General features: G+C 41.4%; 1 protein-coding gene across 22 annotated transcripts in view; it reads right to left on the bottom strand.

The window, feature by feature from the left end:
* Positions 1-22,221, bottom strand: part of LOC107318315 (alpha-2-macroglobulin-like protein 1) — a 44,141-nt gene that overhangs the window by 16,372 nt on the left and 5,548 nt on the right. For 7 of the 22 annotated variants that reach the window (XR_004308513.1, XR_004308512.1, XM_032446795.1 and 4 more), the window contains 16 exons: positions 13,875-20,917; positions 13,045-13,137; positions 11,555-11,664; positions 7,839-8,022; positions 6,767-6,929; positions 6,446-6,498; positions 6,124-6,141; positions 5,469-5,628; positions 4,859-4,943; positions 4,346-4,460; positions 3,365-3,476; positions 2,845-2,954; positions 2,252-2,419; positions 1,673-1,903; positions 1,211-1,274; positions 301-446 (listed from right to left, as the gene is read on the bottom strand). Coding sequence is in view for 20 of the 22 variants with exons in the window: in XM_032446795.1 (XP_032302686.1) it covers positions 301-446; positions 1,211-1,274; positions 1,673-1,903; positions 2,252-2,419; positions 2,845-2,954; positions 3,365-3,476; positions 4,346-4,460; positions 4,859-4,943; positions 5,469-5,628; positions 6,124-6,141; positions 6,446-6,498; positions 6,767-6,929; positions 7,839-8,022; positions 11,555-11,664; positions 13,045-13,047 (1,722 nt within the window). In the remaining 2 variants the exon portion in view is untranslated. The other 15 variants (XM_032446796.1, XM_015872054.2, XM_032446798.1 and 12 more) reach the window with 15 other exon arrangements.

The raw sequence follows: 22,221 nt of genomic DNA, 5'->3' as shown, positions 1-22,221 counted from the left end.
ACAATTCTCCCAGTTGCCCTAATCAAGTAAGATTATAGTGAGTGGCTTCACAATCACATCTGTCAGCTCCCTCAGCACTTGTCTTGCATCCCACAGCAGCTCCCACAGTGCTCAGCACATACTTGCTATGTACATTGCAGCTCCCTCCACTGTACATGTAGTGCAGTTAACAAGACACGGCACCCCATAGTGTCAGCCACATAGAGCTATACAAATTATGTATTCTTTAGTCTCTTATTTAGTTGCAGCAGCCACGCTTACTCTCTCATATTTAGTTGCAGCCTCTGACAAGAATCCTACCTTATTTCTGAAACACATGGAGACACTGAAGACAGCAGAATCAGCGATGATTTTTCCATTAGGGAAGATAGCATAAACAATAAGTGTTGGAGCTGGAGCATAGACTGAGCTGAAGGTAACAGGGATGGAGAAGAAGCCTTCCAGCACTTGATGGAAGAGAGAGGGAACAAGATAAATAAGTAAATTTGGTAATGGTAAGGGAGTCTGATCAGCTTTTGTTCTTCTGTACTTGTCTGTTTAATTCCTTCCCTCAGATATTTTGGGACCACAGAGATTTCTGAAGACCACTGAAACCAATCAGCACATCTCCGGACCTAGTATTCAAGACCTACAAAAGATGTACTAGTTCTGTTCATTGCCTTGAGAAGTTGAAAGAATTATTTGGATTTTAAGATTAATTATACAAAGAATGAGAGTCTCAGGTATCTTTCCAAGCCTCCCATCATAAAATATCTCCCATTTTATCATTAAAGAAGTTGTATTTGCCTCAAAGCGCATATAATTTAGATTATAATTATGTTAAAGATAAAAGACAACAGTCAATCAACAGTCAACAATCATCAAAATGATAAGATATAGCATCCTACCCACTCAAAGGTTATTTGTAGGCACAATTGCAAATCAAAGCAAGAGAGTTTGATAGAGAGAAAAGTTATATTTTCATGCCCTTTGGAAGGGCAGCAAAGGGAGACTTCTTTGAAAATGAGCCTGCAGGTCAAGTAATGTTGAGGATTGTACTCTTCACACCAAAGGGAAACATGAAAGCTAGAAATACAAGCTGTGTGGACATGATAGAAGAAGGATGAGCAAGCTCTAAATTGCAGAGAGGCTTATACCACATGTCCAGATAGAAAGGGATGCCACAGAACATTGAATGCTTACTAGACATATAACAGGGAAGTGCACTTACTTCTTGGCGGCCCAACCCAAACAGTCTTCTGACCTGCATGGACTATTCTACTTTTCCCCATGACCTAAGAAAGAATACAAAAAGGGAAGGGAATGCCAGTTATGTAGTCTCTGAGACCACTATGAAGACCAGTGTATTCCTGAGACTGGAGGCTAAATGGGATATGTGAGGGGAACAGGAGCTTTACTTACACTCAGGTAACAAGAAAAGTTCAAGGGGCTTGCCAGAGGATAGATAAGGTCAATACCTGTCCTGCATCTGTGCAGAGCCCAAAAGAAAGATGCTGCTTTTCATGATGCTACTGCAGTCCCAGAATTAAAGCAAGGATCCAGCCCCACGATGGCTGGATGAGCTACCTGTCTAAGTGCCAAGCCAAAGCTATCCAGGATCAGGCTTGAACCTGTGGAGAATTCTGATATTGTATCATGAGACATTGCTACTAGTACTTCTCCAGAAACTCACAAGGTAGGAGAAAATTACACGCTTGGGCCCATGTTCCAGGTCTTCCTGGTAAATTCTGAAGTCCACCCGGATATCCTGCTTTTTACCACAGGGCATTATTTCTGGCACACGGACAATACTGAGAAAACTCTTGCTGGTGCTGTAGAATGGACGTATGAAATGAGAAGCCCTCTGGTAATTCAAATCAACTGTCCCAGGCTCTCTATCCAAATCTTGATGCAGGACACTTGCCTGGTAGGAGAGAAAAAGAAGAAAGAAAAAAAAAAAACAACCACAAAACACACAAAACAGATTATTTCTTCAGTCTTTAGCTGCAAATCAATCCAGCTGATGCATGTTAGTAAGCTCAGGCCACTTTTTAACAATAATATCATACACATCTCTGCGTGAAGTGTTCATGAAGAAAGCTGTTGTGATTCAGAGAATAGGAATCAAGATCCACAACATGTTGAGGTGTTTTGAGTTGGAATTTTAGTCCCTCAGAAAGGAATGAGGGATGTGTCTTTGGCGCAGTACCCACTGAGAAGCATGCTTACCCCTTGCTTTCATAGGCAGTGATACAGAATTTTCCTCACTTACCTCCAGGGAGGCTGTGTTGTTGTTCCAGGTAGTTGTGTTTAGGCTAAATGAAGCTGTTCCAGTGTCCCCAGTGTTGTACCTTTGCTGAAACTGCTGCTCACCAAAACTTACTACTAGGAGGACTTTTTTGTACTTCAGCGTCTCGCCTTTGTAGTCAATGACTTTGATCTGAGAATACCATGGTGAATGATAGAAGCACAGAAGACTGTTCAGTGGACAGAATCTCCTCCAAGCCAGTAGCAGTATTTCTGCAGTATTTTAGCAGCAAGGTCACCCTTTCAGTCCCTAACAACTCTGCTACCAGTAACCTCCCATTATCACGTAAACTACCCTGTTGATTCATCTGTGCCCAATACTCTTTACCCCTCCATTGCAAAAGGCCTCCTGGCTGCTGGAATTCCCAGTGCTTGGGTTTACATCCCCCAGTGCATGCCCAGAGCTGCTACTACTCAAGGTTTATTTGACAAATGAAGGTCTTGGATGTTTTTCTCACTTTTGAATGTTCCAGCCCCTGCTAGAGGTGGGGTTGGAGAAGCAGACTCTGAAGGCATTGCTCATGCTCTCTTCTACAAAAGACCATAACTGGGAATTACCTTCCCTCTGTACATCTCTCCTGTGTGATAGTAAGAATTCACATCCTCAAACAAGGCCATCCCGTCAATCTTGGAGATGAGTAACTTGTGGGAAGCATTGACCTGTATCTCTGAATGAAAGCAGTAAGACAGAAACATAAGGGAGGAAACCAGGGAAACCAAGCACCTGTCAGCAATTTGCCTGTAGAATAACCCACTGGTAATACTGATATATACATGCATATATATTTCATACCAAGGCGATGACTTGTCCAAGGCTCTGGGTATCTGGTCTCTTTCACATCATCTTCTATCTCTTAGAAAGGTCCCTAAGTTTTACTATGTGAGATTAGACCACAGACATCCTGAACATCTGTGCCTTCAGGAATCTGTGGCTCTGCCAATATCCATGACATTAGACGGCAGGCCTCGATGGGCTGAAAAACCTCAGAGCTCTTGCTAGTCTCTGAAAGTCTGTGGCATTCTTGCTATGATTAGTGTATCTTCACATGCCTCTTCCCAGAGATATTTCCATAATTACCTGTGCCATCCTCCAACAGTGAGGCCTCTGCAACTATGCTGTCCTGATAGTACCTCAAGTCTCGACGGAAGGGTAGGGACACATTTGTGAAGAAGCAACCCATCTTGTCTGTCTGAAATTCCACAGAGAAGAAAACAGGTCTGATCAAGGTATTTATATCAGAAATTACCCAAATGGGGCAGAAACAGCAATGCAGGGCTCAAATAAGAAAATAAGCACCAGATCAAAGACATCTAGGTCCAGGGAAGGTGTAAAACATAATGGAGAAAGTAAGTCCTGAGGCAGGAAACAGAAAATGAGAAAGCGAAACGATGACACCTGAAGGCTAATGGAATATACAAATGTGGCACTCTAATAGTCTTAAGATCTTGTTATTTTGGGGCTTAGCTGCTGCCTGCGGCTGCAGAACTTGATCCTTTTGGTTTTTTTCCTTTTTTTTCCCCTGCAAATCGACTGGCAAGCGAGAAGGTCCAAGCAGGCTGCATAAAGTCTATGACATTCATGGCTTTCAGCATAAAGTCTATGACATTCATGGCTTTCAGCATGGCAAACTCTCAGCTCCTGCAGTGTCATGTGGTTTTGTGAGATAGGGGCTTCTCACCAGCTCTTGTGTCTGACAAAGGAATCAGCATCACTAGGATGTTGCCCACGTAAGAGGAAGACTTCTTCAGAGAAGTATCCTCTCTTCGATGGATTTGGTCATCTAGACACTATTATATATTTAATTAGAGGAGACCCATTCAATAGGAAAACAAGGCAGGATGCTGTTAGCAGTCAAGAATGTGGACCGGGCATTTGGTATACACAATATCATAGCAGATACAGTTAGTAAGAGGCAGCACCAACAGACTTGTGATCAAGTAGCCGAAACCAAGTTCTGACACCACTGCTGTTTCAGCTAACATTTCAGCAGCCTTGTGTTAGCCTGGGGCTCACCACAAATGTCACTGAATTGTTTTCAGCTCCTGCTAAGCAGCTCACCTGGTTGCTGAATTCCTGACAGAGATCAGGTTTTGAAGCACCGGGCAAGAACTGAGAAGTCTTCTGACAAAGGCTCACATAAACCATCCCCTGGACAGCTTTCCCAGAGCTGTATCTGTTTAGGAGAGCAAGGAAATGAAGAGATATTCACACAAAGTGTGAAAACACTAGTGCTTGCTTTGTGTAGCCTAGATATACTTATTCATGGCTATTCACAATATATCACAAACATGATGTACAGGCCTGACCTTATTAGGTCAAACTAGAACACTGCCATGATATAAGATCAAGAGCCCTGTGATAAAGTTAGTATCAGACTATTCTGGAAAATCAAATTACAAGAAGGATAATTTTAGGAATGTTTTGTTTTGCATCAAAGTTCAAAGACATACCATGGAATACTCTGGCCTGATGTAACTGGAATGCAATAAATTTCCTCTGAGTCTCATGATACCTGAAGTGTCTCTGGTCAGGATTTAGAACAGGACCCACTTCTCCAAGTAGAACCCTTACCTGCCACATACCCGAAGTGGAAAGGTTTTATCCAGTGCATGAATCTTCACTGGTGCCTCAAAGATCACTTCAAATTTTGGCAGCACTGTAAGGAAAAAGAAAGATCAGACAACTGTAGGAAACACTGGCCAAGGACATCCATTCCAGAGAATCACCATGAAAGACAGACTGTGCTGGAATGAGAGCTGACTAGATGATCTTAAAGGACTTTTCCAACCTTAATGATTCTATAATTCTGTGTCCATATCCCTCAAATTCAGCTATTTGTGTAACTTCCCAGCAGAGTTAATAAGGGAATGACAAAATTAGTGGCAATGGACTTCATATTCTCTTGAAAAGCCCATCCTAGTGATTTCATCTTGTCTGATACAGCCATCTACAGGAATCAGCTGTGTCAAAGGTCTAGAGCCTTGTGCAGAATTGCTCCTACGTGATGACTGAAGCTCCCAAAGCAATCCCTCTCCTTAGCATCAGCTCAGACTCTTTTCTATGATGTTATTACTTTCTTCATTTGCTCACAGGATGGTTATCATGAAATAAAAACTTAGATTCCTGGAATAGAGAGTAAAGTCATCTCTGCATTTCATACACATCCCCCATGCACTCATACCATACTCCTCAACGGTGAAGCTGCCATGTATCTTCCTGTTGGTTACATTGATGACATATGTCCCCAGCAGAGGCTCATCACTTAGCTGGAAAGACAGATCTGCAATGCCTTCTTGGGGAACCACATCCAGCCACTGCTCTATGCGATTGTTCTTGGGGTCCTACACCCACAAGAGAGAAAGAAGCAATTGTTCCAGCATCTCAGTGATCCACAGCCCTTAGAAAACCATCTTCAAGATTTCAGTGCTAGTTAAAAAGATAGCTAAGGAACAAGGTTTGGCATAGTACAGTCATAGTACATATTATTTGTAGATAATATAGTGCTACATTCTGCTGTCAGCATCCAAATCCCCTTCTACACTTCTCTAAATGCTGATCTCAAGGAAAGATTCTTTACAGTTCTAACATGTTAACATAAAGGTCTAAATGATCTGTCTATAGTTTTGTACTTCAGGAGCAATTCAGATTTCCATTCCAATAACTGAGAGCACAACATCAAGTGCAAAAACAGGCACAGAGGTTGTATGTAGCATATTAGATTAAGTAATCTTGATGTTCTACCATTCTACTTACAGATACCATGAACTGTAAATGAATAGAACAGTGAAATGGCTGCCATCAACATGAAAGTAACACCAGATTTCAGCATCACTCACCTGGAGAAACAGGGAAATCTGGGAGGGAAAGAAAAGTGAAAAACATTAGAAGAGAGAAATAAGTGCCAGCAACACATACAAGGTGCTTCAGAGGCAGAGCCTTTTGTGAAGGGTGTTATAATAGTGACTTGGAAACACTTTTCCCACCTTCCTGAGTTACCTGCCCAGCTACCTGCGTTACTGTTCTCCTATGGACATTCATCAGAATGAATGCAGGGGACAAGGAGCAGTTAGAACTTTTAGCAAGTAAGCAGAAGAGAAAGGAAGTAGGATTAATGCATAGAACAGGGAGCCTCTTCCATAGACTGTGGGGCTGACTTACGGAATCATTAAATGCATTGAAGTCCTCGTCCAGAGTCACAATACGAAATTTCACTGAAAACAAGGAAATCAAGGAATATATTTGTCATATCTCAATCCTTCCCTGCAGACCCATACTCCTTCTATCTACTCAGGTCCTGTCTCCACTGTAGGCATCTGATAACACTTATATGCACATTCTTCCATGTAAGCTAGCATGGGTAATGACCTGCTGTCTCCTACAGCTACACAATCACCACAGGCTCGACACCACAGCCAATGAAGATATCATTTCAATAAGAGATGTCTAGGACCTATGCTTGCTCTCATACGCAGCTCTCACCTGTTTCCCCTGGTTTATAGATGGGCTTGTCTGTTTGAATGAAGGTGCCACTGCTCGCCTTGTGGATCAGGACCTTTTTCTTCTCCTCAATACTGACCCCTTGGCCTGTAATAATCAGTCTGACAGTGGCAATCTCCTCTGTGCCATCAGCTGGAGGTGCAACCTGTACAAAGCAAGAAGAGAATGCAGCTACCAAGTAATATTACTTCTGGGGGCCCTTAGCAGGAATTTACAGTAAAGTAGAAATGAAAAAACTAACCAGTAACTCTCCACCTGCGCCAGGGCATCCCTTTCAATACCTAGATTCAGATGGTATTGTGACCTCAATCAGTCCTACACTCAACCAGAAGGCCTTTGCATATCATGAAATCCATCATTTTTCCCACTGCCTAAGTAACTTCATCTCTGGAAACAGGAAAGGGAATGTCAGGAAAATTTAAAAAATGCCATAAGTGTGGGAGATGGCAGCACAGAATCAAAGGAGAGACATTGAGCTATTTGACATAGCTTCAAATGCTAGGCTTTCAAGACTATGTAACATGTATAAGTAAGAAAGCCAGATCAGAATGCCTGATTGCTAACCACAGGGTCTTCCTGGCTCATGCAACAAAAGACCACAGCAGCCTCAGAACAGAATACAGTATATAATAGAAGGGATATTGCTTAGGTGTGACTGTCTTATCATAGATCTTAGCCAAATTCTCACCAGCAATGAATGAACTGTAAGATGCTGTTTAGAAATAACAAGCATATTCACTTCCATCCAACTGCTGGTCAGTAGCTCCTGAGAGCTGAGCTGCTTCCTGACTGCAGGTCCTACAGAAACTGTAGACTATGTTGTGCAAACCACCATTTAACACATGTGATTTCAAATGAAAACTTAGATTCAGAAGGGCAATTCAGTGCTAACCAAGAGATACTTTGCTGGGCTTCACATCTGCAGGAATAATCTACTCTCATTCCTAGCAGGCTCACTCCAAAGCAAAGTAGAGCCTCTAATTGTCAGCACTGACTTTTACAGTTTCTGGTTTTACAGTTCCTGAAGAGATGGCATTTGCCTAGGGTGGCTCACCCAGAACTTTGTGCACATGAAAGTCTTCTCCTTTTGGATGTCTTTTTGCACTAAGAGATAATGTCCTGCAGAGCGCTCCAGAACCAGCTTTACTTGAATTTTTGCTTCATAACAGGTGATATGAAGGCAGGCAACTTGAACGGATGGGTAACGGAGATCTGCAGGGACCACCACCAAGTAATATCTGGGACAGAGGAAAGAAGATATCAGAAGTTACATCAGGTTGAAGGCTCAGGGAGAAAGCATACCTGGCCATAAGGTCTCATCCTGATAGACCCCCAAAAAAGATTATTCATATTTTAACTCATAGCCATGAGAGACAACATGAATGACTCTTCTGCCTTTTGGATTGATTTGACTGAGCAAGAAGAAGAATAGCTGATGATGTGGAATTCAGCCAGCCTACCTGGAGACTGAAGGAAACTGAAACAAACATTCAGCATCACTCACAGTTGGTGAAAAGAAGTTGCAGTGTGAAACAGAAGGCTCAGGAATATGAATCTCATCATCTTGAGGGCTCTGCCTGTCCAGTCTCCAGACAATCTTTCTCTGAAATCACCAAGTTTCTTTTCAGGGGCTAACTTCTTTCTAGGACATCCTGAATGGAGATGTGGTTTTGGGGAAGAACTAGCTTATTTCCATCTCTTTCTCTCTCCAGAGGTTATATTAATTCAGCAGTAGAAATGGGCGTACTCTGCCAAGCATTCCTTAGCCAATAGCAGATGCTTTGGCTGTCATTCAGCAGTTTGGAACGTTCCCCCCAACCCTGCAAGGCCACCTTGGAGATATTTGACCAAATGGGCATTTCATATAAATAAATAAATAAATAAATAAATGAGCCACAGAACTTCACTGATCAGTGACCCAGGACAGGTCCTGATCACCTGTGACTTGTGTCCCTTTGTTTAAGCTGGAGATGGATTGCTGCTGTGCAGCCAACAGCAAGAGCTCACCCCTGCACACCCTAGGCAGTGTTATCATTCAGGATAGGGGCTAGGAAGCTCTGAATAGATTTATGGGCATGTGTATCTCCACAGGCTAAACAGGTTGAGAACATGGAGCAACTCCTTGCATGTACATGAAGAAGCACTGTATCAAGACCACCATCAGCCATCAACCACTAATTAGCTTAGCAACTTTGCCTTTTCTCTCTCTGCACATAAAGAAAATGAAAACACTCACTGAAACTGAGATCTTCACTAGCTTTTCTGTAACATCCATTTGCAGCAGTACCAACAGCAAGGAGAGTATCTCAGGAACTAGTGTAAGTTCTTCAGTATTCATAGCTAGTTTTGAAGGACTAAAGTATCCCTATGTCATCTGGTTTTGCTGTTTTTGAACATGAGAATCACTTTAGAACTCAGGGATTAAACAAGGGGGCTGTTGTCATCATCTAGCACTGATGACAACCTCTGTGGAACAGTAGATAATTGCGCCACTACTCCATCCCGGCTTCCAGAAGAGTACCGTCACAACATAAAGTGTTGTGAGTGGTACACAGATTACATTAACTCATGAGCTACATCTCTGGCTGTTTGAGACAACATTAAGTAGGTTGAGCTGAAATTAACAGAAACAGTTCTTATAGGACAAACAGCTGTAGTTCTGTGCCTGGAAATATTTCCCATCAGTGTTAAGTAATGCTGATGCAGCATAATCCTTACATATGTGGGTTCTAACATGACATTACTTAAGCAGGCAGTTTTAGTCTGGCAAAATCAGGCTTTCCAGATTTCCAGCTTACCTGGGATACCAGCTCCCAAGCCTCTTGATACCCTCTTTCCAGTTGAGGTTTAGAAGACTGATATCCATTTGACTGATCTCCATTTTATTCTGTCTCCAGCTGAGAGCAACCGTGCATCATGTTGGCTATCTGTTATGCACAGAAGCAGTTGGTGCTAGTGCTCTCTTAGTCTCAGGTGTATTTCATGGCTCATCTGGACTCTTACCAGTTAGCTTAATCAATTCTCTCAGCGGATTTCAGAAATAAGCCTTCAGTCAGTCTGAATCAGTGCTAGGCTCCTAGGCAAGAAAGACTTTCATCTTTTCTGTTTCAATAGACTCATTCTCCCCATCCTTGTGAAGGAAAGACATGCCACTGAGAACAGCAGACAAAATTTTAAATCACCCTTTGGCTAAAATCTGGCATTTTCATAGAGAAAAACAATAAATCGTAGCCAGAGGGGGTCAAATGTTGGCAGACTTCTGACAAGAGCTGTCCAAAAGCCAGCACTGGGGAGAGCTTTCTGACCCTGTCCCACCATGTTCCTCCTACAGTGTTTGCCCAGGTGCGTTCTCTGTTCCTTTCTTGACTTAGGCAAACCTGGCTCTTGGTCACAGCAACATACATTTGAAGGACATGCATTGAAGGCAGTGACTGACATCTGCACAGGTGTCACAGACCTGACCAAAGTCTCGGAAATGCATACAGTCAGCAAGTCTCTGCACAGTTTCTAGTTCTGGAAAGGATCTATCCTTCATGAAAATACACTATATTCATCTGTAGAGAGGGACACACATAGTGGCAACACAAAACCAGATACCTGCCCTCCATAGACTGCTAGAATAAAAAATGGAAAGGAAGAGCAAAAAGTTAGCAAAGGCCACACATATCATCAAGGAAGAAAACTCATGGTTCAGAATAAGGACTAAGTACGATGATACATTGGAAATCACTCCAGTGTTTTAATCTAATTTAATATAATATTAGTATTAATAGAGATTAATATGATCAATTTAATAAATTATAGAGGCAATAGTATTAATGCTGTCTATGAGAAGCGTACTGGGAAAGCACAGTGGAGCACTACACCCACTTTCTGCCGCTTTGACAGTAGAATTTGTCCACTACACTAAGGCCAGGCATGGAACTGAGAACGCACCTGGACAAACACATCAAAAGGAGCAGAAACTGGCAGGGTCAGAAAGCCTGAAGGTAACATACAGTAATTTGTTCTACGCTTCTCTCTGTGCTTGGCTTCTACACTGAGATTATCCAAAGACCTGCAATTTGAAGACAAATGCAGAAGCCTTTTTCACTACTGAAAGAGAACTTACATCAAAATGGAAAGCAACCCTTTACATGGGCAGTCACTCCTACTGTGGGAGACATCCAAAAATCATCACTGTCTGAAATTTAAGATGTTGACTTTTAATTCTCTAACAGTATCAGAGACACTGACTTGAACTTGCTTCTCTCCTGAGCCCCTGAAAAGAAACCAGATCCTAGCATAGAGAAAGTAGGGTGTCCATTAAAATCATAAAATAATAATAATAATGAACAAAAAAAAAACCCAAAAATCCACACCTGAGGACAAATACTAATATTTAGATTACCTGTAGAACTTACATCTATGTTCTTTCAAGAGTTACAATATCAAAGAGAAGACATATTCACTACATAGACCTTGAAGAAACAGAGGCATTGTGGTGGTTTCACATGGATAGGTAGCTCAAATCCACTACTGCACACTCTCACTCTCATTCTCACTTCCTCTCCTCAGAAAGCTGGGGAAAAATACAATGGAAAAAAGGTCATATGTTGAGGTAAGATGAGGAACATCACTCACTAGTTACCATCATAGACAAAACAGACTCAAGTATAACTGAGATTAATATAATGCCTATTGCTAATAATAGGCTAGAGCAGTGAGAGCTAAAAGCAAGCTAATAGTATTCTTCCACAAATCATACACAGCAAATTAAGTTGGACTCACTCATGCTGGAAAAGGTCACATCCAGGACTTACAGGGCAGACTGAGGGGCGTGTGACTTGCTTTATCAGTGGATTTCCTGGGGTGAGGAGAAGATGTGGCTGATCCTGAAACTGAATAGAGGGAATATTTCATGGTCAGATTCACAAAGGCAGCTTAGCACTTAAAACAAATGCATGGAGAAGAAGAGGTCATGGCAGACCAGCTTATTTATCTGAGGTAGATATTGGTAGCACTACAACTGTTAAGAGGAGTTTTGGTCGACTTCTACCAAGCTCAAGATCAGTGCATCCTAAGAGTAAAAAATCAAGCAAAAATGGCAGGAGATCTGCGTGTATGAGCAAGGAACTCATGGATAAACTCAAAGAGATGGAGAAAGTTTACAAAATGTGGGAAAAGGGCCTGGTCACTTGGGAGTAATATAGCAATACTGTGAAAGCCTGCAGGGACACAATGAGGAAAGCTAAGGTACATTTGGAATTAAACCTGGCGTGAGAGTTCAAGAACAAGAAGTAAGGATTTTTTTAAGTATTTCATCAGAAAAAGAAGGACTAGGAAAAATATTGTTCTGCTGGATGTCCTGGTAACAGGGGATGCTGAGAAAACTGAGATGATGAATAACCTCTTTGCTTCAGTCTTTACTGATAAGACTGAAAAATCACAGGAAATCTCTGAAGGTAAGAGAGTCTGGAGAAAATATGGCTTACTCTTGGTTGAGAAGGAGCTTATCAGAGGTCATCTAAGCAAAATGGACACATATCCTTGAGTCCTGACAGGATGCAGCCATGAGTGCTGAGGGAGCTGGCAGAAGTGACTGACAAACTGCTCTCTATCATCTTTGAAAGGTCTTGGAGAATGTCCAGGCCTGAAGACTGGATGACAGCCAATGTGACTTCAGTCTTCATAAAGGGCAAGAAGGAAGATCCAGGCAACAGCAGTCAGCCTCACTTTCATCCCCAGTAAGGTGATGGAACAGCTTATCCCAGATGTCATCTCCAACCAATTTGAAGAAAAGAGTATCACAAGAAATCAATATTTACCATGCTTAGCCAACATGGTAGCTATGATTCCATGTTGTCATCACTGTCTGGGTTGTGTACCTTGACTTCAGCAAGGCTTTTGACACCATCTCCCAGAACATCCTTGTAATGAAACTTAGCAAGTGTGGGATAGATGAGAGAACAGTGAGATAAAGTGAGAACTGGCTGACTGGTAGAGCTCAGAGGATTGTGATGAACAGTGCAGAGTCTGGTTAAAGGCCTGTAACTAGCAGTGTTCCCCAGGGGTCAGAATGGGCCAGTATTACTCAACATCTTTATCAGTAACCTGGATGAAGGGATGGAGTCCACCTTCAGCAAAAACTGCAAGACAGGAAAAAGTTCTTTACTGTAAGGGTGACAGAGCAGTGGAAGAAGTTGCCCAGAAAGGTTGTGGAGTTCCTATGGAAATATTCAGGAACTATAACCATCTGGATGCTTTCCTGTGAAACCTACCATTGGGATCCTGCTTTAGTTGGAGGAGAGAGGGGGAAGCTGGACTTCATTATCTCCAGAGGCCCCTTCCAACGCCTACAACTCTGTGATTCCCTAAACAAACAAATAAATAAAGTACAAAATCTACTGGCCTCTTTATCTTGACAATAGACAGAATTTTCAGTCCCATGTTTTCCCTGCATTAGAGACTTTAAAACCAAAACAAAATATATTAGAAAAGGAAGACTGTATTTCCTTACATTGTCTCTTCTTGGTATGTCGCTACAGCCATTCCCTCAATTTTTCTTTTCTACCCTCTGTCTTTTCTTCATTTCTCCTTCCAGTCTTTCCTGACATCTGTTCATAAGCATTGAGGAAGCTCATGTGTATGGAAAATTGGTAATCACGGCCTGAACCTCTGATTAACCACCTGAGGCAAGTGTCAGAAGCACCTCTCCTAGATTTCTTATCTTATATAGGACATCACAGTTACTAGCCATTGCTGCCACTAAGGAAGATATGAAGTATCATGTTTCTAATTATGTAAACATATGTGTGTAGTAAATTCACTCAAGTTTCAGGAAATCTGTACTGTTATTAAATATGCAACCCAGGGCCTTGGTTTCCTTTTTATTTTTAATCTACAGCAGTTCTACAATTTAAAATAGGTAAGAGGGACTTATAAGACAGCTACACTTGTAATTTCATAATTACTTTTTTAATCTTAGCATGCAGTATAAAAAATGTGCAGGCATATTTTATAAACCACACTAGCTAATCATGCCAGACAGTAATATGAAATTTCAGAAAGTATTATTAGTTGGAGCTTTAGCAAAGTATTACTATCTTACCTTGGATGAATAAAAGCAGAAGACTTGAAAGTTTTGTTATTTCATCTCTTCAGTCTGCCCAGTCTCCGGATTGGTTATCCTGCATATCACACAGTAAAACAGGCAAGCCATTCTAGTCCAACTTACTGCTTTAAAGCAGGGCCAACTTGACATCTAGTTACTCCAGACCAGCTAAATCTGAACAGTGTCTGGGCACAGAGATTCCACAGCCCCTTCATACACCAGCTCCTGTGCTGCATTACTTTCACAATGAGTGAAACCATGTCCCTTTCCGACATACCAGTTCATACCTTCCCATGTCCAGTTCTTATTTTTCCTACCTGTAGTTTTACTTGTAACTTTCACCTAAAAGAAAAGCTTCAGCTAATACATGACACGAAGTTAATAAAATAAATAACAACAAGTTTATTTCTGTTGATAATTATACTAGAATTATTCATGTTTAATATTTCAAAGAAATATTTTAGTCTCAGCTTAAAATATTTCTAAGTGTCTTTGTGTCTTTTCCTTACTGTTTCAAGCTCACATTTATTTATTGTATTTATTTAAAGATATTTTTACAGAATAAGTTGATGAACCCTATTGATGTGGCCACTGAAGAAGACTGTTCAAATGTTTCACCTGGAAGTACAAGGAAGGAATAACTTCAGAAGACTGATTATGAGGGGAAAAAAGGAAAAAAAACAAAAAAAAAACCAAAAGTTGGCTGTTCTAACTACAGTCCAGTAGAGGGAAACACAAACTCAAGAAAACTAACTCAAACCACTTGGATATGTTTTCACCCATCAAATCTGACTTATGTGCCCCCAGATAAACTAGATCCAGTAAGACATGCTAAGATATGTCATCTTCTATCCTGTATATTCTATGTATATAGACAGCTAGAAGTGACTTCTGCACACATCTTTCACCTTTAAATGCATCACTCAAACATAAGTCACTGTGGCACTACATGCTTGTTTTAAAACCATTTCTGCAAAAAAGAAACAGAATGAACAAACACAACAGGAAAGCTCTAAGAATAATTCTCACTCATCAGTTCAGTGCCATCTCCATCCTGAACACTCTTTCTATGCAAAAGAGAAGTGCAATGTCAGGTGAATCAGGAACAATGAATAACTTTATCTCATAACTTGTGCAGACATTAGAACACCTGCATAAATGCAGGCTTAGGGGCAGAATGCAGAGGCTGGGAGAACTTGCTGTCATGTAAAGATAAGAAAGTAGAACAGATGCCTCAGCACAATACCAGCAGAAACCAGTCTGGGCTGCAACAACCCCCTGAACATAACAAGTTCAAAGTGAGGATGACTACTACTAGTCTTCATCCAGCAACCACCAGATAGGGCCCAGAAACCCTCCCCACATTTTATGACACATGCTCAGAAGGGTAGGTCAACATGTTAAAAAGACATGACCCTCTGGACAAAGGTATTCCTTAAGTTTGGATTCCTATCTCTGAATAAAGCTTTGGGGATGCACTCATAAGCCTGGTGGGCACCACAGAGTGCACAGCCATAAAACAATGTATCAGCCCTGAAGGCACCAAAACCACAATTCTTGGCACAGGACAGAGACCATCAATCTGTCTCAAAGTTAACCAGATAAGGCCCTGGCACAGTGACCATACTGGGTAGGACATTTACAGTCTGGAATAAAATGGGTCACTGTACTGTCAGGAAAGTGGCAGAAAAAGCAATTTATGCCTTTAAACATATAGTCATTTCTCTCTTCAGTGTGCATATTTGGTGGGAGTGATCCCCCATGCATCCAGTGCTGTAATAAAGAGAATACCTGCTTGACATAACTCACTGGTATGTCAAGTTACTTTGTTGGTTTTCTTGGCTTCAAATTGGCAAGCCAGGCAGGAGTGTCTCTGCTTGACCCACTGAGAGGAGGCCCACCAGCAGCTTGTCCAGGAGGGACTGCAAGTCTCAAGTGGATCACTGTAGGAGCAGACAAAATGCTCTGGATAAAGGTATTCCCTAAGTCTATCTTTCTCTGGTTCTATTTGGTTCTGTTCTTTGGTAAAGTGGGAAAGGCCTTGGGGAAAGGCACTCTTGCGTTGGGTTAGGCAATGCAGAGTGCATGGCGGAAAGACTGTGTATCAGTACTGAAAGCACCAAACTGGTAATTTGTTTCAGCATGAATGGGAACTGTGACTGCTTGAAAGTTAACAAGGCCCTGCCACAGTAGCCATGGTAGGGAGGACACTTACAGTCACTTAGATTTTACTGCCATGTAGGGCTTGGCAGGAAAGTTATGAGCAGGAGGAGTAAAAGTCTGAACCAGTTTTCGTTTTCTTGGTTATAGGAACAGTATTAGTTTGATTCATGGGTTTTGAAGGGAGTGGGACAAACTGTTTTGATGGTATATGAATGTGTAATTGTTAATTGAGGAACAGAGACGAGAGCAAGGAAATTGGGAAGAATATCAGCTGTTACTGTTGCAGCACTAGAACAGGGCCTGAAGACCCAGAGATCCCCTCGAGGAAGAAGTAGGGGGGCCTGTAAGGGCCAATGCAGTACATTGGCATATACATTCACTCTATTTCAAGTATCTGCTAATGCCCCTTTGGGCATGCTCAGTGGTATCTAGAGTAGTTGAGTGCCCACCTACTTCTTGCCCCGTTTTCACCACCAGCTTCATCATCGAAACCTTTGACTCACTTCCATGCACTCCTCCCCAGTTTGGAAGATTTCCATTGCTTATTAGGCCATAGTGAGCCAATTTTAAAAACAACATGTATGGAACCCCATTAAAACGTCCTTGCACATTTTGAGGGAAAAGATAAAAGCATTCTGTTGTGACTCCAGCACTTCTTATGAGTCAAAATCATTGAGGCAGAAGATAAAAGTATTCTATTATGTCCCTAGCACAAAATTAGTGTCTGAACAGTCTTGATTTTCCTTAAAGCTAAAATGGAAAGTTTTGTTAAACTAATACATTGGTACTTAATGTACTAATTCCTATTGCTAAGCAAACCAGTCTATATCAATCCCTCCTTTTCTTTTTGAAGATCATAATGTTTGTATTCTAATCCTCACCACTCTCGACCTTTCATATTTAAGGATACATCCTCAGCATTGAATCATGCAACAAGCAAGGACAAATATAGTAACTACACACACTATCTCTACAAATGACTTCTTTAGCCAGTCCAGTTCAGGAAGCTAGGAAGTCATTTTGAGTAAAATGTTAGTTGAATTCTAGCTTACATAATCTTGGCTTATTTTATGCAGTCTATCAATTTGACACCATATATATCTGTCTGTATTCTACCATCTATTCATGACTGCTGAGATGTTTACTATAGCCTTCTCCAATTCTGCAGCTCCTGAAGAGGGAATTAAGCACCTGACAAATGAGTGAAAACTACTAGGTCTTTCTATTAGTGGATTAAGGACTTCTCTCTTGACACTGGAGGGTACCTGGGCCTCTATTTTCCCAATTAACTGATTATTACTATCATCCTTGGTATTACTATTCCTAGAGTAGAAGTTCTGGTCCACCACGGGGGTAATACTTTCCAAGTTCAATCTCCTCATAGCCAGTACCACCCTTTCCCTGTAGCTGACACCCAATATTTATCCCCATTTTTTCCCAGAATACTTACTTGTCATTTGCATTGTCCATTTACAGTGCAGGTATTTCCCTACTGGAGCCTTCCCTACTTGACTAGTCCTTGCGTTCCTGCAATCCATGTTTCTGATTCTTCATGCTTATCTGCAAAGTATGCTACAGATTTGTTAACAAATACTGTGTCCCAACTCTGTTTTGGTAGTGGTCATCCTCATAACAGGTATGGGTTTGTCTCATATTTTGACAGCTCTGAGCATATCCATCAAGAACTAGAATTGCTAGCATCAGCCACCTTTTTCATAAGTTTCATGTGCTTACTTTGATCCCATGCATTCAACTGATAAGCATATGTAAGCATACTTCATCAGTAGTATTTGATATGGTCCTTTCCACTTCTCCTGTAGCGGTTCGGAGCTCTAAGTCCGTACGTACACCCATTAAACCGAGTTGGAACAAACATGCTATGACTTCCAGAGGTGTTGGTGCCACTGAAACCACAAACCTGTGGATAGAGATAAGGCTTTCCCCGAAGAGATGATGTATTCTCTTAGTTTTAGTTCACCTAATTGGTTTGCATTAATACTATTCACCAATACCTGAAATGGTCTTCCATACATAGTTTCATAAGGACTAATTTTCTCTTTAGCATGTTGTTTTATCAGAACATATAGTAAGATGAGAGGCTGAGCCTCAGGCCTTTTCAAGTCAGTTTCTTAGCAGATTTTACTCATTTGCTGTTTTAAGTTTGATTCATTTTTTCCATCTTTCCACTAGACTGCAGCCGTTAAAGAGCATGTAAATCTCAAGCTATTCCAATGATTTTTCCTAAGTTTTGAACAATATCAGCTACAAAATGGGAACCTCTATCTGAAGATATTCCTGTTGGTACCCCAAATCTAGATGTAACATTTCTTAGCATGTGTCCTCTCCTTCTAATTTCAGGAGACTGTCTCTTTGCATTCTATGGATTATATTTCAGGCATACTTCACACTTTGCACATCATGCTTTTCCCAATTTCTCCCATTCACGCACTTAAAATTTGAGCCTTAAGTTATTTGTGATGGCTTCTGTTCCCCAGCATATAGTCTGATTATTATTCTCTACTGTTTTCCTCGTTACTGGTAGGGGAACTATTATTCGGTTGCTTGGAGTTGCCCACCATCTTGCTTTGTTTGCCTCAGCTTTTAGCAAGGAAGTTAATCTTTCATTTTATGTCCAGTACTCTGTTTAAAAGAGTTTAAACATGGGCTTTCTAACTTGAGGACTCTGAAGGACTTCCACATTCCAGTGTCCACACTAGGTTTTCCACTTTTCCTTTTAAGACTTTGTGTGGCCATTTAACAAGATAAAATACTCTAGCAAAGGCTCCACGCTCTATAGTTCTGAAGAACATTTTGTCTTACCAGTGCTGTTCCCGGCTTCAGACGGATAGTTACCATTGCTGGTTCGGCTCATCTCGGTGGTCTACATGTCTCTGATGATTCAATCCCCAGTATTATGGCATTTTCCAAGTCCTCTGGTAATGGCTGGTCAGTAGGGAATGATCTCTGCAACATAAGAACTTGAGCCTCCACAGTTTTATTTTCTGAAGTATGCATTTTGACTTGTCCTTTACCAAATGTGATTTTGTTTAAAGGAGATTTAAAGTCTCCCCGTTAATGGCACTAAGCAATTAGGCATATACAGAAATTGGTATGTACACAGTTTTCCTATTTTAATGGATGGAAGAATGGCCACACTCCAGCTTTCCTGGTGGCTCCAATTATTGATGTTGTCTGATCATTTAACTGCCCCTTACATGTATCAATAACTGAATACATTGCACCTTTATCTACAAGAAATTTTACATCTTCACTCTCTAGCATTACTGTAACCAGGGGTTTGGCTTCGGTCTCACCCTGGTCCCCTTCATTCCGTATTTATTGCCATTGTATCCACAGCTTTTGAGTGATGCGGTTCTGAACTTCTGGATCTTTGCTGCTGTTTTTTGGGGGGCAATCCTATCGCCTGTGCCCAAATCTCTAACATTTTCTACACTTATCAGGTTTTAGTACTGAGATTTCTGGCATAATATTCTCTCTTCTGGGTTCCAGCATTGCTGTTATACCTCTGTATTTATTTATTTTTAATTTATTTATGTTTTCCCCCTCGTAATCCCCCTTTCAGTTCCCTCCAGTATGGCCAATGCCATAGAGACTCTTCTGTCTCTATCCTTCTCCTTTCTTTGCTTTCCTCTCCATTCCCTCCCGTGCCTTCCTCTCCCAAGCCTATCTTTTTTTCTTTTTCTTTTTCTCTCTCAGTGCTCTGAGAGCCATCTGAGGGGGATGGCACAGTGTTTTCTTGTTCCAGTACTCATCTATTTTGGCCTAATGCAAACTGCTACCTATCACAACAATCTAAATACACTTGAATCTAAATACACTTCACATTGGACAATTGTCCCTCCTCAAATTACTATGTGATTGAGTGCCAGCTCTCTCAAGGCATGGTTGCTCACTGAATTCCTCCAGGGAAATTCATAACCAATATAATCCAGCAAGATGGGTACTTCACTTCTTTTTTCACAGACCCGAGTTTTTCACCAGTAATTGCAATGATTTCTCCAATCCACCTATTATTACAATTTTCAACAAGTTTCCTCTGCAATTTCCACAACTGACTCCACCACGTCTGGAATGTCTGGAATGTGTGAATTTCCTTCACACACCATAACACACACACACTGCTGCAGCTACAAAAGTAAAAACCAAAGTATAACACAGACTGCAGATACACCACATACACACATCACAGAAAGAGAAAAGAAATAAAAAGCTTGATGCTGCTGCAGTAATACATACCCATATTCACATACAAAATCACAATGCCAGCAACCATAATGCGACAAAATTATCAATAAACCAAGCATACTTGGTAAATGTAGACCTGGAAAACGTAGAACCTGGAGGGTCTTAAATCTTTCAAGCACCCCTTTTAAGAGGGACTTGAACCCCGTTTCTCTCAGGGGAATGGTCTCAAGAACCCCCTCACCATCATACTTCCAGGAAACACAGAACTCAGAGGGTCTTGAATCTCTCCAGTGCCTCCCTGAAAAGGGACGTGAACCCTGCTTCTCTTGGAGGGCTGGTCTCAAGCTCTCCCTCACTGTGCTACTTCCAGGAAACACGGAACCTGCCACACACTTGGGATGTCTCCCTGCTTGCATGTGGAGGGACCTACTTGGGAATCCCTTTACCCTCACTCTCTCTATGTGATACAGACTTTGTCACACTTTGCTGGGGGCAATAAAAATGAATGCCTTACCATATTCCAGGCAACTTGTGGCTGGTTCTGATGGAGCAGGTATTTGGGGGAGCTCCTGGAGAATCACTCAGTATGCGTGCTGAACAGAGGCCACTCTGGTCCTTTGGTCCATGAGATTTCAATCCCACTGTCCCATCTGGGTTGCTAAAATTGTCATCTGAAATCCAGGAAGAAAACTCTCTAACTCCATTGTGGTGTTAGAAAGCAACATTCCTTTATTCCTCATGATGTGCATCAGCCAACTTGACAAGCAAGCATATCCTCTGAGTTCAGGTTCTTCTTGTGCGGCAAAATCATTGAGGCAGAAGATAAAAGTATTCCATTATGTCCCCAGTGTAAAGTTATTAAGGAAAAACAAGACTGCTCACCCACTAAAGCTAAAATGGAAAGTTTCAGAACTATCACTTACCAATTACTTTTGTTAAACTAACACATTGGTACTTATAATGTACTAATCCATGTTGCTAAGCAAACCAATCTATATCACCCCAAGGTGGCTGGCCACAATGTACTATAAGAACAATCCCCTAGGATCCATTACAACTGACAAAGTTGCAAGAGAGATACAGAAGAGAAAAACAGAATACTTGTGGCAAGTATGCTTAAGTGATGGAGACCATATTATGGAGAGTTGGGATGAAGCAAATAGCTACACTCAGGTCCATGAGTCTTCTAAAATTTAAGACCTGGGTCTGTAGATACACCTCACTCTATCGTCAGCCATGTAGCTTACAGGGCTGTGGGAATAGGCCCCATGGAGTGAAGAGAAACCCTTGGAATTCCCATTAAATTTCTAAGTGAGCTCCTCACAGCCTTCACAAAAGCCACTTGCAAATAAGCATTACAGGAAGGAGGGGCCCATGACGTGCCATTATCTGCTCTATTAGATTTAACAATTCTTAAGCCATTAATTAGAGGAGCCCAAACTACCCTTAAATCACCTCCAGCAGCAAAATGGGATGTGATCAAGAGACACAGAACATAATTCATTACAAGATAACACACAGAACACCTTTAATGAACTCGCTACATGGGAAGAATTAATGCATGGCATTTTTAACTACAATCATGAAATGGACTGGGAGGATGTACTAGCAGACAAAGTTTAAAGCTCTGGGGCGGATATCATAAGGTGAGATCTGCGGAACAGGGAACAGAGTTACCCAGAGTTACCAAAAGGAAATACATTTGAAAATGTCCTAACAGGATCTCAAGGATGGAGAACTGATTTATGGAAAAGGGCAATTAGCTCTGGGCATTCCAGAGCTATGTAATGCATAGTCAGCCTACTAGCACTATCTTGGGTCTGACTGAAGCGTTCCAGAAATGACACAGGCATAGTGATACAGGTTGAGTAGTAACAGAAAAAAGGAATGTACATCAGCTCCTTCAACACCAGTTCAGAGAAAGGGAGATAATCCCTTCATTTCCTAAGAGAAAAACTGAAGGGCATAAAGCAAA

The sequence above is a fragment of the Coturnix japonica genome, chromosome 1 (assembly GCF_001577835.2).
Source record: "Coturnix japonica isolate 7356 chromosome 1, Coturnix japonica 2.1, whole genome shotgun sequence".
Taxonomy (NCBI): domain Eukaryota; kingdom Metazoa; phylum Chordata; class Aves; order Galliformes; family Phasianidae; genus Coturnix; species Coturnix japonica.
The sequence above is the reverse complement of the archived record's forward strand: the minus strand, read 5'-3'. Positions and strand labels throughout refer to the sequence as shown.